The 15,366-nt window shown below is 33.7% G+C and overlaps 2 protein-coding genes across 4 annotated transcripts; both read right to left on the reverse strand.

The window, feature by feature from the left end:
- Positions 1–5,496: 5,496 nt before the first annotated feature.
- tyrobp (transmembrane immune signaling adaptor TYROBP) lies at positions 5,497–11,294 on the reverse strand. Its single transcript, XM_067395354.1, has 5 exons — positions 7,807–11,294; positions 6,537–6,560; positions 6,284–6,442; positions 6,139–6,203; positions 5,497–5,910 (listed from the first exon to the last, which is right to left on the reverse strand). The coding sequence occupies exons 1-5, from the start codon at positions 7,850–7,852 to the stop codon at positions 5,854–5,856; spliced, it is 351 nt and encodes a 116-aa protein (XP_067251455.1). The 5' UTR covers positions 7,853–11,294; the 3' UTR covers positions 5,497–5,853.
- A 249-nt stretch (positions 11,295–11,543) lies between these two features.
- On the reverse strand, positions 11,544–15,195 carry hcst (hematopoietic cell signal transducer). Of its 3 annotated transcripts, XM_067395367.1 has the most exons (5): positions 15,105–15,195; positions 14,606–14,685; positions 14,202–14,222; positions 12,346–12,477; positions 11,553–12,226 (listed from the first exon to the last, which is right to left on the reverse strand). In XM_067395367.1, the coding sequence occupies exons 2-5, from the start codon at positions 14,646–14,648 to the stop codon at positions 12,183–12,185; spliced, it is 240 nt and encodes a 79-aa protein (XP_067251468.1). In that variant the 5' UTR covers positions 14,649–14,685; positions 15,105–15,195; the 3' UTR covers positions 11,553–12,182. The 3 variants fall into 3 exon arrangements, with proteins under 3 accessions (XP_067251478.1, XP_067251487.1, XP_067251468.1); XM_067395377.1 differs by lacking the exons at positions 14,606–14,685; positions 15,105–15,195 and adding an exon at positions 14,467–14,565 and having other exon boundaries at positions 11,544–12,226; XM_067395386.1 differs by lacking the exon at positions 15,105–15,195 and having other exon boundaries at positions 11,547–12,226; positions 14,602–14,685.
- Positions 15,196–15,366: the final 171 nt, after the last annotated feature.

Below are 15,366 nucleotides of genomic sequence, written 5' to 3' on the forward strand. Positions count from 1 at the left end.
TCACAGAATGATTCCATAATTCCAGCCAGTTGCACAAAATAAAAAAAGAGACACTTTCTGTGCATGTGTGTGTTTGGCTTGGCTATAAACACTTAACCCTGGTTTCACAGACAAGGTTTAAGCCTAGTCCCAGACTAAAAAGCATGTTTGAGCTGTTTTATCTAAAAGCAACTTGCACTGACATATCTTAAATTATGTCGGTGCCATAGTTTTCTGTCAAGATGCAAACCAGTTATGTTTTTTTTCTTCTAAAGCACATTTAAAAAGCTACTTAAATGGCTTAATTGAACTAAGGCCTAATCCAGGCTTAATCTAAGACCTGTCTGTGAAGCCAGGCCTTAATGCCTTTACTCATTCAGTTGAATATGTTGAAAACTGGCTTGTAAGATCATTTAGAGTTAGTTCACCCAAAAATGAAAATTCTGTCATTTATTACTGACCCTCATGCCGTTCCACCCCACACTAAAAACAAAATAGCGACTTATTTAGTGATGGCCGATTTCAAAACACTGCTTCAGGAAGTTTCGGAGCACAATGAATCAGCATATTGAATCATGATTCAGATCGTGTGTCAAACTGCCAACGATACACTGATTCATTGTGCTCCGAAGCTTCCTGAAGCAGTGTTTTGAAATCGGCCATCACTTTAATTATTCATTATTTTGTTTTTTTTGGCGCACCAAAAATATTCTCGTCGCTTTATAATATTAATTTTGAACCACTGTACTCACATGAACTGATTTAAATATGTTTTTAGCACCTTTATGGATCTTGAGAAAGGAAGTGTCATTGCTCCCTATGGAGGCTTTACTTAGCCATCGGATTTCAACTAAAATATCTTAATTTGTGTTGCGAAGATTAACAATTTTTGGGTGAACTAACCCTTTAAAGGCCGAGGATCAGCCAAACTGTGGTTTGTTTTATCTTATAATATCAACAGGTTCTGTGAGGGTTTGGTTTAGGGGCAGGGTATAGTAAAAAGCACTGACATGTGAAATCTAATGATGTAAAAAATCGTTTATGAGAGGTCTTCACAAATATACACTATAAATTTTGCTTCATATAATATAGATAACTCTTCCATTCTTGGGCCATTTCAAGCCACGGATTAAAATTCCAACATGAATGTATACTTCATATACATTTACCAGAACAAGCCTTCAGAACATTCACCACTTTACTCTAAGACCACATACACTTTTATCCTAAACCACTTCCTTTGGTTCTGAGTCATAACAGAGTTTAGAATACCATAGATGAATCAACAAACAAAAAGGGAATGCAGATTGACAAAAACAGTATTAAAGGTTTCCTGTAAAAACTCCATTTGTTGTGCTTGTGGGTTCAGTTAAGGAATGTATTTTGATAGTATGATAAATTATCAAGCTACATAAGCCTGAAGCTGATAACTGGCTGCCTGAAGCTGATAACTGGCTGCCAAGGTCAGGATAGATGCCACACTCCTCCTCTATTTGGCCAGCCCGGCACATACCAACAGCGTGAACTATGGGTAGATGAAAACGAAGCGCTTGTCATTCCATATATTTCAAATAGAAAAGAATTCTGAAGTTAGAAAAGCAGGAATACTGCATACTCAAATGTGCATCAAAAGTTTAAACCAGTATGTAAACACTCAAACATTTATGGTAGATTTCCTCTCACACTGAGGAAAAAACTTAAACAAACAAACCATACCAAAAAAATAATTGGTTTCTTTCTCTGAAAAAGTTCCTGCTGTTTCTTTCTGAATAGTTCAAGCATGCCAGGCTTTGGGTAAATAGTGCACAGGAAGCAAAAGAAAGTGTTTGAAATCCTATTAAAAACTGATGTAAGATTATTAAAAGATTAGCTTAACCTAGTTTCATCTGAACGCTCTTTGTTTGTCCATATGTCCTGCAAACAAATAGTTTTTATTCAGAATCATGAAATATGCACTCAAATGCGCCACTGATTTCAAATTGTAATTATGAATATATAATCCCAAATTCAAAAAGTTTAGTTTGTATTTGCCTTTACTTATTACATCGAACATAACTGAAGGAGAATAACCATCTGCTGAATGACTTAACACATACAGTTGAAATGTAGCAGATAACTATAGTAAACACTTAGCATTAGGGCCCGAATCATACTCAAGTAGGCCTACCTGAGCAAAGATGCTCCTCGTAGCTATGCAAGATCGATTCATGCCTTACAATCGATGGTTGCAATAAAATATTGTTCCGAAATATGACGTTACATTAAGGGCCGCTATAGGGGGAATAGTTTAAAGGCCCGTTCACCACAAGAACGATAAGAGAACTATAACGATAGCGTCGACGCCAACCAACGATAACGTTCTGTTTATTTAATAAGCGCGCGCTGGTTATGTCGTCTGCCGCTTTAAATGCTCGAGTTCTTAGCATAATGGATTCTGATTGGCTGTCAATGATGTTATCGGTTATCAGCTGGAAAAAATCGTTCTGAAAGAGATTCCAAAGAGATTCCTCTGTGTCGTTGTTATAGTAGTATAAATAAATATTAATTAGAACGATTATTAAAACTCCTTTCTCTTTAGGTCACATTTGAAGGCTGTGTACGTCACCAAGGATGTCTTATTTAAGAAAAGTTACCGTAATAAAATTATTTCTTGTGAGGTGTAAAATACTGTAATTTCTTTTTTAACTTTGCAATCTAATTACTTTTCTTAAAGGTGCAATGTGTAATTTTTTCTGTCCGTTAGAGGTCGCTAGAGGCTTATTAAAAAAGGTGTAGCTTGATGACACAAAGTTTGAGCGCGGGATCTTGGGACATGTGGTCTTCACCTCACAGCTGGTCAAAAATAATCGGGATAGGACTCGGGCAGAAATCATGTTCATGGATGCGATTATTAACGTTACTGTAGTATGAAGCAGAGCAGGACCGAGTGTTGTAGGAGCTGAACGAGGCCACTGGAGCGACTTTGGCATAATAAAAGTTCCACTGCTCGCAGCGTGTGTTGCAGAGTCGCTGGCACCGCTTGAGTCATGAGTATGAGGTAACGCAGCTCCGTTCATCATATTAGATACATTTGAGTGTGTTGAAAATGATGTTATAACGTTAATCTGTGCGTTCGCTTGGCGGCTGCCGTGAGACACTTGTTGCACACTTCAGTAAACTAGATCGATTTTAGAATATCATATTAATAAATGTTGGGTGGCTTGTGTTGATAAATGGCATGCAATTCATTTTAAAACATAATGTATGATGGAGAAAATGTTGTATTATTGTTACTAAAAATAAAGCTGCATATGCTATGTTAGCTACTTGACAAAATAGTGTTTTTCTCAGAGGCATAGTAAAACATGATACTCACAAAAAAAATCAAGAAAATTAGATTTAAACAATTAGACTAAATGTGTTGAGCTATATAACAATAATTAACTTTCTGTCTATAAATGTATCAAAACAGTTGTTCTCTTGTCTAATAAAACATGTATAATATAGCGTCTTTGGTGTTTCCATGGTTTCTACAAAATAAAACCGGAAACCGAGGGTTAATGCAGGTATGACACAATTGACAGGCGACTCCTCACATGTCCCTGAGCCTTGGTTAAAATTGCAATTTTCTCATGATTTCCAAGTAGTTGGAAACTTTTGGGATATTTTAAGTACTCAAGTGAACAAAATATATAACACTGGCCTAGTGGTTTTTGGATATTTTACTGCAAAATTCTTTCATATTACACCTTTAAATGAGACCGCCTCCAAATGAGACGCATCTCCAGGGTAGTTCCAGGCCAACATGGTGGTGAAACAGTTTGCAAATTGCAATATTTAAAGCTGCAAAACAATATTGCAATCAACAATTTCTCATCTATTCCTACTTGAAAACCAACACAAGGCTGGCTTCACAGTTTGGGTTCAGTCAGTGTAATCTGGCATTTTATGTCAAAAGCATGATTCAAATTTGGCAGTTTTTTTTTAAAAGCCTTGGCTGTTAGTTACTAACAGCCTTGGCTTTTAGTCAGATGTGTCTTAGAACTATTGGAGAAATACATTTTATCTTATTGGTACTTCAAGGTTTCTCGGAATATTCACAAAAACGTCACATGCTTGCAAAGACAAACGCAATATTGAATCTGTTGTAGATCAAGTACACATTAGGGTAAAGTGCACACACAGAGAGAGGAGCTTCAAATTAGGACATGAATTTTAAAGGGTTAGTTCACCCAAAAATAAAAATTCTGTCATTTATTACTCACCCTCATGCCGTTCCACACCCGTAAGACCTTTGTTAATCTACGGAACACAAATTAAGATATTTTAGTTGAAATCCGATGGCTCAGTGAAGCCTGCATAGGAAGCAATGACACTTCCTTTGTCAAGATCCATAAAGGTACTAAAAACACTTCTAAATCAGTTCATGTGAGTACAGTGGCTCAATATTAATATTATAAAGCGACAAGAATATTTTTGGCGCGCCAAAAAAAAAAAAATGACTTATTTAGTGATGACCGATTTCAAAACAATGCTCATGAAGCATCGGAGCACAGATGAATCAGTGTATCAAATCATGATTTAGATCGCGTGTCAAACTGCCAACGGCTGAAATCACGTGACCTTGGCGCTCCGAACAGCAGATTCGATACACTGATTCATAACGCTCGAAAGCTTCCTGAAGCATTGTTTTGAAATCGGCCATCACTTTATAAGTCGTTATTTATTTTTATTTTTTTGGTGCACCAAAAATATTCTCATCGCTTTATAATATTAATATTGAACCACTGTATACTCACATGAACTGATTTAAATATGTTTTTAGTACCTTTTTTTAGTACCCTGGATCTTGAGAGAGGAAGTGTCATTGCTCCCTATGAAGGCCTCATCAGATTTCAACTAAAATATCTTATTTTGGGTTCTGAAGAATAATGAAGGTCTTAAGGGTGTGGAACGGCATGAGGGTAAGTAATAAATGACAGAATTTTCCTTTTTGGGAGAACTACCAGAGTACATAAAAACAAGAGTACATACAGTGTCCTTGACATAGAGCACACTGAGATAATAGTGCACTCTTGTGGACGTTTGAAGTGGTCACACTTATTAGAAGAAATTAAATTGCTCTCTATGCCAAGTCAAACACCCTTCAGTTTTATTTCCTTGATTTGTTTTGTCTTAATATAATCACACTTGACTTATATAGACATAAAGCAACAAGCTCATAAGTACATATAGGATTCAGAATTTAAAGTTCAGGATTCAGGAAATTCAGGATTTAAAACTGGGGACTCAAAAAAGAAAAAAATCATCCATCAAAAAAAAAAAAAAAAAAAAAAAAAATTCCCTTTTGTCTGACTGACTCATTGCGGTCATGCGATTTCTAAACAGGTCAGCTACAGCATCCATTTCCTTAGCCACTTAAAAAAAAAAAACTTGCATGATGTGGCATTACCCATCTTTCTATACAATCAGACAAAAATGATCAAAGGCCACACAATCAAAATAAAACATTTATTTCTACATGAAGAGCAAGGGAATTATATTCTGATATAGTTTCATAACAAAGATATGTTAGGAATAAATAAAAACATGACATAAAAATGAAAACAACTGTGACAGCTATATTAAAAATGTGGAATACAAACTCTTTAAGATAATTTCATTTCCATAAACCATGAAAAAATATATTATTTATTTATTTTTATGTTTTGTATGTACGCCACAACCAATCAAGAGGATTCAAGGAAAAATGGTTTGCATTAATCAGTTACTATAGCTTATTTAGGGTAAATACACAATTGTATGATACAGTTTGAAAACTTAATAAATGCAATCTCCAAATATTTTTGGGTGTGTACACAACCCATTATTAACGTTAAATGACACATGGTCACCTCATTTACGATACTGCTGAAGATCACTGTATATATCTGACTGGACTCCATAAAGTTCCTGTCAAACAATTTTGAAAATTAGTACATGCATAAACAATTCAAGAAACCATGAAAAAAAAAAGAGATTAGATTTAGATGATTTGTGAGATTTAATCAAAATTGGTATTAAAACTCAAATACTTTGTATTTATTATAAATACTGATTTATTTTTAGTTTTGTAGTACACTGATATGTACTACAATATAGTTTGTATTAATACACATAAGCTGATATTGCTCAGTTTACCTGATAAGGTGATTCCACTTCAATTGTCTTTGACCTCATTGAGGGCTGGTGAGTTTTTGCTTTACCTTCAGACATCAGAAAAATGCGTCATTTTGACTGAAACTCATTGTCGTGATTCTCTGATTTCTCTAACAAACAGGCATACCTGACCCACAGCATCTGGGCTGCAAATGTAAACTCTCTCTCCTTTTCTGGCGGGAAACAAAACAGTAGACTGAGAGAGCGATGAGGAGCGTGAGGATGATGTCACAAGTGATGATCCCAATAACCACTCCAGTGTCCAGCTGGTAACATGAACTGCAGTCTGAGAATCAGAAAACGCATTGGCACACTAATGCACTAATATGCAAAAAGAAGAGATTCAGCTGAATTTCAGAGATTTTTGGAGGAATAATTACCTTGATTCCCCTCAACAAAGCCTGCTGATGAAAGTAAGAAGAGAAAATTTTATAATAGCATGTTCCCAAAATCAATCAACAGAATTGATAATTCTCTTTCCTCTTGATTACTTGCAATAATAAAAACACAAACAACCCCATGAAACCGATATTGCATTTATATTTATTGAAACACTTAAAAGGGGAAAAAATATATGCCATATCAATCAGTTAATGATTATGAACAAGGTATTAAATACAATTTATACTTAACATATTCAATGCAGAATATATACAGATGTACACTAGTTAACACTAGTTATATGATAATATCTTTAACTATTGAAAATGTCCTAATTTTTGCTCGCCAAAGAGTTACTGAGAGTTACCCAGAGCACACTGATTATTTTGATGCTGATGATTTAAACTAAAAACAAATATATATATATATATACAGTTCAAAAGCTTGGAACCACTAAGATTTTTAATGTTTTTAAAAGAAGTTTCGTCTGCTCACCAAGGCTACATTTATTTAATTAAAAATACAGTAAAAAACAGTAATATTGTGAAATATTATTACAATTTAAAATCACTGTGTACTATTTAAATATATTTGACAAAGTAATTTATTCCTGTGATGCAAAGCTGAACTTTCAGCATCATTACGCCAGTCTTCAGTGTCACATGATCCTTCAGAAATCATTCTAATATGCTGATTTGCTGCTCAATAAACATTTATGATTATTTTCAATGTTGAAAACAGTTGTGTATTTTTTTTTTCAGGATTCCTTGATGAATAGAAAGTTCAAAAGAACAGCATTTATCTGAAATACAAAGCTTCTGTAGCATTATACACTACCATTCAAAAGTTTGGGGTCAGTAAGAATTTTTATTTTTTTGAAAAGAAATTAAAGAAATTAATACTTTTATTCAGCAAGGATGCTTTAAATCAATCAAAAGTGGCAGTAAAGACATTTATAATGTTACAAAAGATTAGATTTCAGATAAACACTGTTCTTTTGAACTTTCTATTCATCAAATAATCCTGAAAAAAATATTGTACACAAATATTTTGTACAATTGTACACATTAAATGTTTCTTGAGCAGCAGATCAGCATATTAGAATGATTTCTGAAGGATCATGTGACACTGAAGACTGGAGTAATGATGCTGAAAATTCATATATATATATATATATATATTATATATATATATATATATATATATAAACACTGTTTAGCTAAGTTCATTTAAATTTAAAACCCCTGAAAGTTTGTAAAATGTACTCACCAAATAGTCCATTCATGGGGGCCATTATATATAGAATCCTCCTCATAATGAGCGCAGGTTTAGGAGAGAATTACTCAAGGTTGGTGCAGCCCTGACTTTCTTTAAAAACGCACAAGAAGCCTTTCTGGCTGTGAGGTAAAACACCTTGAATATCAGAGTGAATTATATGGAAATTGCATGTGAAAAATCACAGAGTGTGTGCTGATGACTTATCGCCATCCATCAAAATAGAAACAAAGGATACTGGGGAGGAGCTACACGTGCTTGTACTTGCTATCTAAGGTAACATTAGTCTTTTTTCTCCCTTGCTCTCTCACCCATATCTCTCTCTCTCTCTCACACTCACACTCACACACACACACACACACAGTTCAGTATTTAATTTGTTTACATTTTATCCTGTCAATGTCTAGCCCTAAGGTACCAAATTAAAATACACTGAAAACGAAATCTGAACATACAGTCAATGGAAATGATTGTATTTTCCGAATGTCCTTCCTAGTAAATGTAGTTTCACTTCACAGTAAGTTGTGTGCGAGCAAGTGGCTAGTGAGAGGGACCTGGGTGTTAATGCGGTTAAAAGTCTCACTGCACAGGATGTGACTACTAAAGCCAGTATCTGATCCTCTCAAACAGGTAGAAAAAAAAAAAAGAACAAAAAACAAATATCCTGTTCCACTTACATTATTTATTTATTTATTTAAAAAAGGATGTTGTTCTTAGCAATGTGTGTTTCTGTCATATAGGAGTGTGTACTTTATCCTAAAGACCTGCCCTGTTGAGAAGACAAACTAATTGATGACGTACTGTTATAACCTGACAGCACCTCACCAATTAGTTTGTCTCCTCAGTGTTGCATCTGACTTCCTGAAGCTCAGTCTGAAAGACATATGACCTTATGCACCTTAGAGATTAAAGATTATTATGCTTAGTTACATGCATAATATTAAAAATTTAAAGAAAAGTATTTTTGATGTTTTGATGTATTTATGCATTGAGTGTATTTCAAATAATTTGAAGATTTTAGATGCATTCCAATGGACAATGGGGTATGATACATTATTAAATGCTATTCTTTTGTTGCTGTGTAAATATTGAATCCACATTTTTGTAAGCAAACAAGCAGCATAAAAGTGTTAAAAGTTAAGAATTGAAACAATTTAACACTGTAAAAGGCCCACTGTTGTAATATTACAACATTAGTTTAAACTCAACTAAAATATCCCTGTACATGCTTTTCTCTTTAAGACCACCATTTACACAACTAATAAGTCCTATTGTTCAACTCTGTGATGCTTTTGAATGGTAGATTTTGTAAATGGGTCTATTTACCTGGCCATGAACAACCTGCCTTGAACCACATCACTTTTTTTTTTTTTTTTTTTTTTTTACTGGACTGAATAAATACATATTCATATCACACAAGTAAAATGCCTAAAATATTTTTGTGATTAGTAATATGTCTAGATGTCTGTGATTAGTAATATGTCTAGATCATGCAGGTATTAAGATACCGTTGAATGCTTTGATCATGTTAGATTTTCAGCTTGTCATCAGTGTTGTAATTTTACAGAAGATAGCAAAATTTGCCTGTGCACATTGCACATTACATGGATGAATTGTACTTCTACCAATTTACTTTTCTGATCATTTTATTTGTCAGCAATGAAACATATTGATTTTAAATGTCTTCTTTGATACCAAAAATCAAAATTTAATGATTATTAAATAAGTTCAAGTTTACTGAAGAAATTATTTTTTTTGAGAATTTGAAAGTAGGCTATTTGTGTAGCAGTATTTGAAACTATCTGTATCTTATTTATAAAATAATGTTTTCTTTTCTGGGCTTTGCTTGTTTGACTAAAAAACTACTTGCTGCACGAGGGCCAGGTGATAATGTTCTGGAATGTGGGGGTTATAAGTTCTATAGCACAATAAGCTAGCCAGACAGTATTGTGCGAGTTCTGTGGAATGGGTTCATTCTTTGAAATGCGTAAGTATGTTTGAGATCAATTTGCATTGAGATTAATAAGCCTGGAATCAGTGTTTTCTTTTTCCATTTCAGAATTCTATCAGACAGGACCGTCTTATCTACAATGCATATGATATAATTTTTGCCATCCAAAATGGGAAGAGTGACATTGAGATGGGACTTTGTTACAATTCATGAAGATGAATGTGGAGATACCCATTTATAACAGAGGAGAACTGGCTCCCCGACTGAGCCTGGTTTCTCCCAAAGGATTTTTCTCCATTTTTTTTTTGCCTGTTGGTCACCTGTTGGAGTTTGGGTTCCTTGCCACTGTCGCCTTTGGCTTGCTTAGTTGGGGACACTTGATATTCAACAATGTTTTTGATCTGCCTCCATTGACACCATTGTATGCCAACAGAACTAAGCTGGACGATGGCGTCACTGCTTTCTCCAATGCTGATATATAGATAAATTACCTAAATTGATAACTATTGATTTTTACAACAGAATTAATCAATACTGAATTTATTTAAGCTGGACAATGACACCAACAAGCTATTCAAGAACACAGACCATGCCCTGTGACAAGTTTCAATGGCTGAGAAATGATTTTATCAGTCTCCAAACTAATTTTCCTGGTAAGGATTTCACTAATAATGCCATCTCCTTCTATGCACCACTGGAGTACTTTCAAATGTTTGTGTCAGAAGACATGATCACAGCTCTGACAGATAATAGTGCAGTACAGTTTTCAAAGAAAGGATTATCCATAAACAACAATATGAAACTACCATAACTGAACAAACATATAGCACAATATCAAACTTTTCATTCAGTTTATCAGGTTTTGTAAATACAATCTGAGCATATTTTTATAATAAATAATTTTCTCATAAAAAATATGATTTGCCTGGTTATCATTATTGTGTGATTATTAGTGTATAGATATATATGCTATTGTTATTGGGCTACATAAGCTGTACACCCTGCAAATGAACTCTTAGATGTTCTCTACATTTGTTCAGACATTGAGTAAAATCACTTGTTGTAGGAGGCCTCTAAAGCAGAAATGGTTTTTACATTTTTGACATTTTAGTAAGTTTTAATGGAAATGTTGTAATATTGCAACGTTGGGTCTGTGGGGTATATTAGATTTAAAAAAAAAAAAAAAAAAAAAAAGAGTTAAAAAAAACAAACAAAATCACAGTATTTCTATATTTGGGTCTTTCAGGGTTAAATGATTCCAAATCATTCACAAACAGTTAAATCAAATAAGAGATCTTCTACATTGGTGACAGAATTGTTACATATTATTGAATGCAAACTACAAATAAATTTAGAAATGTATGCGATGAAAAGTATTTTGTAAAGATTAATTTCTTTCTACTTCCTTTTTTTTCCCCCAGTGGAGGAGTCACAGTCTTGTGCTTGTTTTAGACAGGAATTTCTGGGAGATTCCAGTGCACAGTCATTTGAGACTTTACATATTTAGAACAACGCACAAAAACGAACATGCTATCACTCTAAAAGCACACATATTCAATCAAGATATGCTTTTTTCTTTGCTGATAATTTGTGGGTTAACAGTCCGCAGAAATTAAGGCCCGTTCTTGTGCTCCATTATCAGCACAGAGTGATTGGAGAAGGTCAAGATGATTAGATAACAGAGAGCACAAAATAAATGTTATACTGCATATACAAATCTGCAATATAAATAAAATAAAAAATAAAATAAAATAAATTTTGCATTGTGCTGAAGATCAAATAAATTCACAAATCCACTTTTTAAAAATATCTGGGATTTATTTATTGTTAAATTATATGCATAGAAACTATAAAGCATACCAATACGGTGCAGAGGAATATAAGAACTCTGCACTTTATGAATATTAAGCTATGATGCCATAGACTCAAATTATAACCTCTTACAAATCACCTAAAGCTGTTGCAAAGAAACTGAGATTGTACGTTTGCCTGTCTTATACAGCTGTTTCTCAATGACGCCTGTAGAAACAATGCATAATTGCATGTCTTTTTGAACAAAAAGAGGAAACTGAGGTTTTCTTTTTTAAGTTTCAGAAAGCTTGATCACATTACATTTTAAGTCAGTTTTACTTCTAGAGGAAGAAAATAGTAGCGAGCCTGAACTATCCACTAGGTGGCAGTGTTTTTCCTTTACCGCACTGCAGTTATTGCTGTTAATAATTTTAGTTTCCAGTGAGCTTTTATGACAGATAACGTAATTTTGTCTTATTTACAAGGCAACTATCATATGACCACCTAAGAGTCCAGAGCCATGTATTCAAACTGTGCTAAAATGTAGATAAATCATATATATTATCATACTGTGTCGTATGATGTTAAATGTCAGTGAGTCTTCCATAGTTCGTGTCAGTCTCGATCCTCATGTTTTGCAGTTTGCTCTGACATTCATGTAGACTTCGTCAGCTAAAGAAATACATGAGCACAAGCATGTTAAATGTGTTCTGTGCACTGATGTCACAATAACAGGATTGCTAGAGAAAATTAGTAGCAAGCTGTGTGCGTATTACTGTGTAATTTCTTACCGTTTTCTTTCTTTTGTCTGCGCTTGCTGGCATACCAGTAGGTGGTAGTAACAATGAGGACCGTCACTGCAACATCAGCTAATATAATACCTGCTATAGTGCCAGGGCCGACACCAAAGCATGTTCCTCTGTCTATGGGAAAGAAAAGCAATGAGGGTCAATGATGTTTTTTGTCCAAAGGCCTTAATAATAATGAAAAAAAACAAAGATATGACATCCAAAGTATGTAAGTAGTACAACTAGATCTCTTTTATTGAATCCAAAAGGTTTTAATTATATTTTGCTACATTAAAGATTTTGAAGTTCCAAAAGGTCATTTGGTTTAACCATCCAAAGGCCAATACAGCCATTTCATTTGTGATTAAAATATGTTAAAATGTAATAAATGTATACATTTTTTTATTCTGGCATGATTTTATTATCAGCATAGTGCAACAAGGTATTAAAATTATGCGTAGAAGTCATGCTTTGTTACGAGAAAGAGTGTCCGGAAAAATTAATTCCATTGATGTCATTTGGAGTAACCAATATAAAGGGACCATTTTAGATCAAGTCATGCAGTCAGTATCATGTGACAGGATGAGACATCATTCAGACCACATGGTCATGAAGCAAATTAAGTAACTAACTCTCTTTTAACTATTTGAAAAAATCATGTTTTCACTTGCTCATACACATGAACATCAGGGGCCTGTTTCATAAAACAAGTTTACCAAATAAGCTAGGTTTATTTCAGTTAGTCTGATTATTTTGAACCAAATCAAATGACAATAAGTCAGATTTACTGAAATAAACCTGGATTATTTGGTAAACTTGTTTTATGAAACAGGCCCCTGGTCATTCGGTCCAACCACTATAAAACATGGAAAATGTTGCAATATTTAAAAAACTTGAACTAAATATAAAATGTTTGATTGTCCTTTTGCTAGCTAACTAGCTAGGTAGCTAGATATGTAGATATTTTGGTTAAACCAAATGACTGTTTTTGGTGACAAATTTTGTCTATTTTGTAAAAACAAATGACAAAAGCAGTGTTAATTGATTATAAAAAAAACAATAACATAGTTAACACTTAAAGGAATACTCCCTTTTTTTGAAAATAGGCTCATTCCAACTCTCCTAGAGTTAAACAGTTGAGTTTTACCGTTTTCGAATCCATTCAGCCGATCTCCGGGTCTGGCGGTACCACTTTTAGCATAGCTTAGCATAGTTCATTGAATCTGATTAGACCGTTAGCATCTCGCTCAAAAAAATGACCAAAGCGTTTCTATATTTTTCCTATTTAAAACTTAACTCTTCTGTAGTTACATCATGTACTAAGATGGACAGAAAATTTAAAATTTCCCAGGCTGATATGGCTAGGAACTATACTCTCATTCTGGCGTAAAAATCAAGGAACTTTGCTGCCGTACCATGGTTGCAGCAGGCGTAATTTTGAGCGAGATGCTAGCGGTCTAATCGGATTCAATGAACTATGCTAAGCTATGCTAAAAGTGTTACTGAATGGATTTGAAAACAGTAAAACTCAACTATTTAACTCTAGGAGAGTTGGAAAATGAGCCTATTTTCAAAAAAATAAAAAAAAGTGGAGTGTTCCTTTAATAAAACTCCAAAATTAATTATATCTCCATTATATATATATTTTTTTTACACTTTTAAAAACCTTATTCGTCAATGACCCATATATGTGAAATACCGTACACACTGTTAAATACATTCATGCAAAGAAATGTAAACAGGTACAAAATATTGTGCAGGAGTCTGTTGAATATCTATAGGATTTATATGAATTATTTAAATGTAATAAATAATTAATATGCTGACAAAAACACAAAGCTCACAATATCAATTCTTACCTTCAGCAGCACTGGCCATAGCTTAAAAAAAGTTAGGGAGAGAAAGAAACACATGTAATGTGGATAGGTCTACTTTTTAAGGTAATGTAAAAATATAGGTTAAATCAAAAGTTTACAAAATGCAGCAAGATAACACCATAATCATTAAAATGATGGCAATTATCAATATTATGATTAATGTGATCTAAAACACTAGACAGAAAATTGTGATGAGTGAAAAGACACACCCGCACAAAACACAAAAATGTATGTAAAATAATAACACCTCTGCTAATCTGCATCCTCAGCAAAGTGCCCACATCTAACAGGATGCTGCAAATTATGCAATGCACGGTGGTCTCAAACAACAGGAAAGAAAGAGAGGTGGGGAAAAAAAAAAAAAAAAAAAAGATTATCTCACCTACCTAACAGAGAGAGGAAAAAAAATGTAAAGCCTTTCTTTGTCATTTCCTGTTTTAACACTTGTGAGGTCTTGTTCTTTCACCTAAACAAACAAAATGAAGACGTCCACATATCAAAAATATGCAAAATCTCAAATAACACCTATAATCAAACTAATATTCAAATAGAACATTAATACTTCTTGTGTGCATTAACTAAAACGTGCATAAGTTATTCAATTTACGATAAAACTGTACATTTAACCTGCAAAGAAATCAAGTGTCAGCAGTGAACTATCGTATTGTAAACGACTGTAACATAACATATTACAAAATTTAACATCACAAGCGTTCGCGTACAAGTCTCACAGAATTTAATAAAACACTCTTATTCAATAAAGTTAAAAAAGACTTCAAGAGAACGTTTGAAACAATATTGCATTTATAATGTTTAGACTCGCATTTCAAAACGAAAACTGAGGTTATTTAAGCACTTTAAAACAACGAAAAGAGTTTCGCTTACCAGTGAAGTGATGTGCAGCGATTCATTTGATCTTTGATGATGACATTTTGTTCATCGTCGGTTAGCCTGCTTCCGCCCATTCGGTTTTGTTTTTCCACCTTATGAGTCAGTTTAGCCAACCCCTTCCAAATAAATATAGGCTATACGAGACCTTTAGTGGTGAATCAAAGATTTGAGTACACCCATACAGCATTCTCTATTTTCCAAGTTTAATTTAACTCTTAGTAACGAGCCATGTGACCTTAATATTATTTTTATTTAA

Source organism: Chanodichthys erythropterus, chromosome 2 (genome assembly GCF_024489055.1).
Source record: "Chanodichthys erythropterus isolate Z2021 chromosome 2, ASM2448905v1, whole genome shotgun sequence".
Taxonomy (NCBI): Eukaryota; Metazoa; Chordata; class Actinopteri; order Cypriniformes; family Xenocyprididae; genus Chanodichthys; species Chanodichthys erythropterus.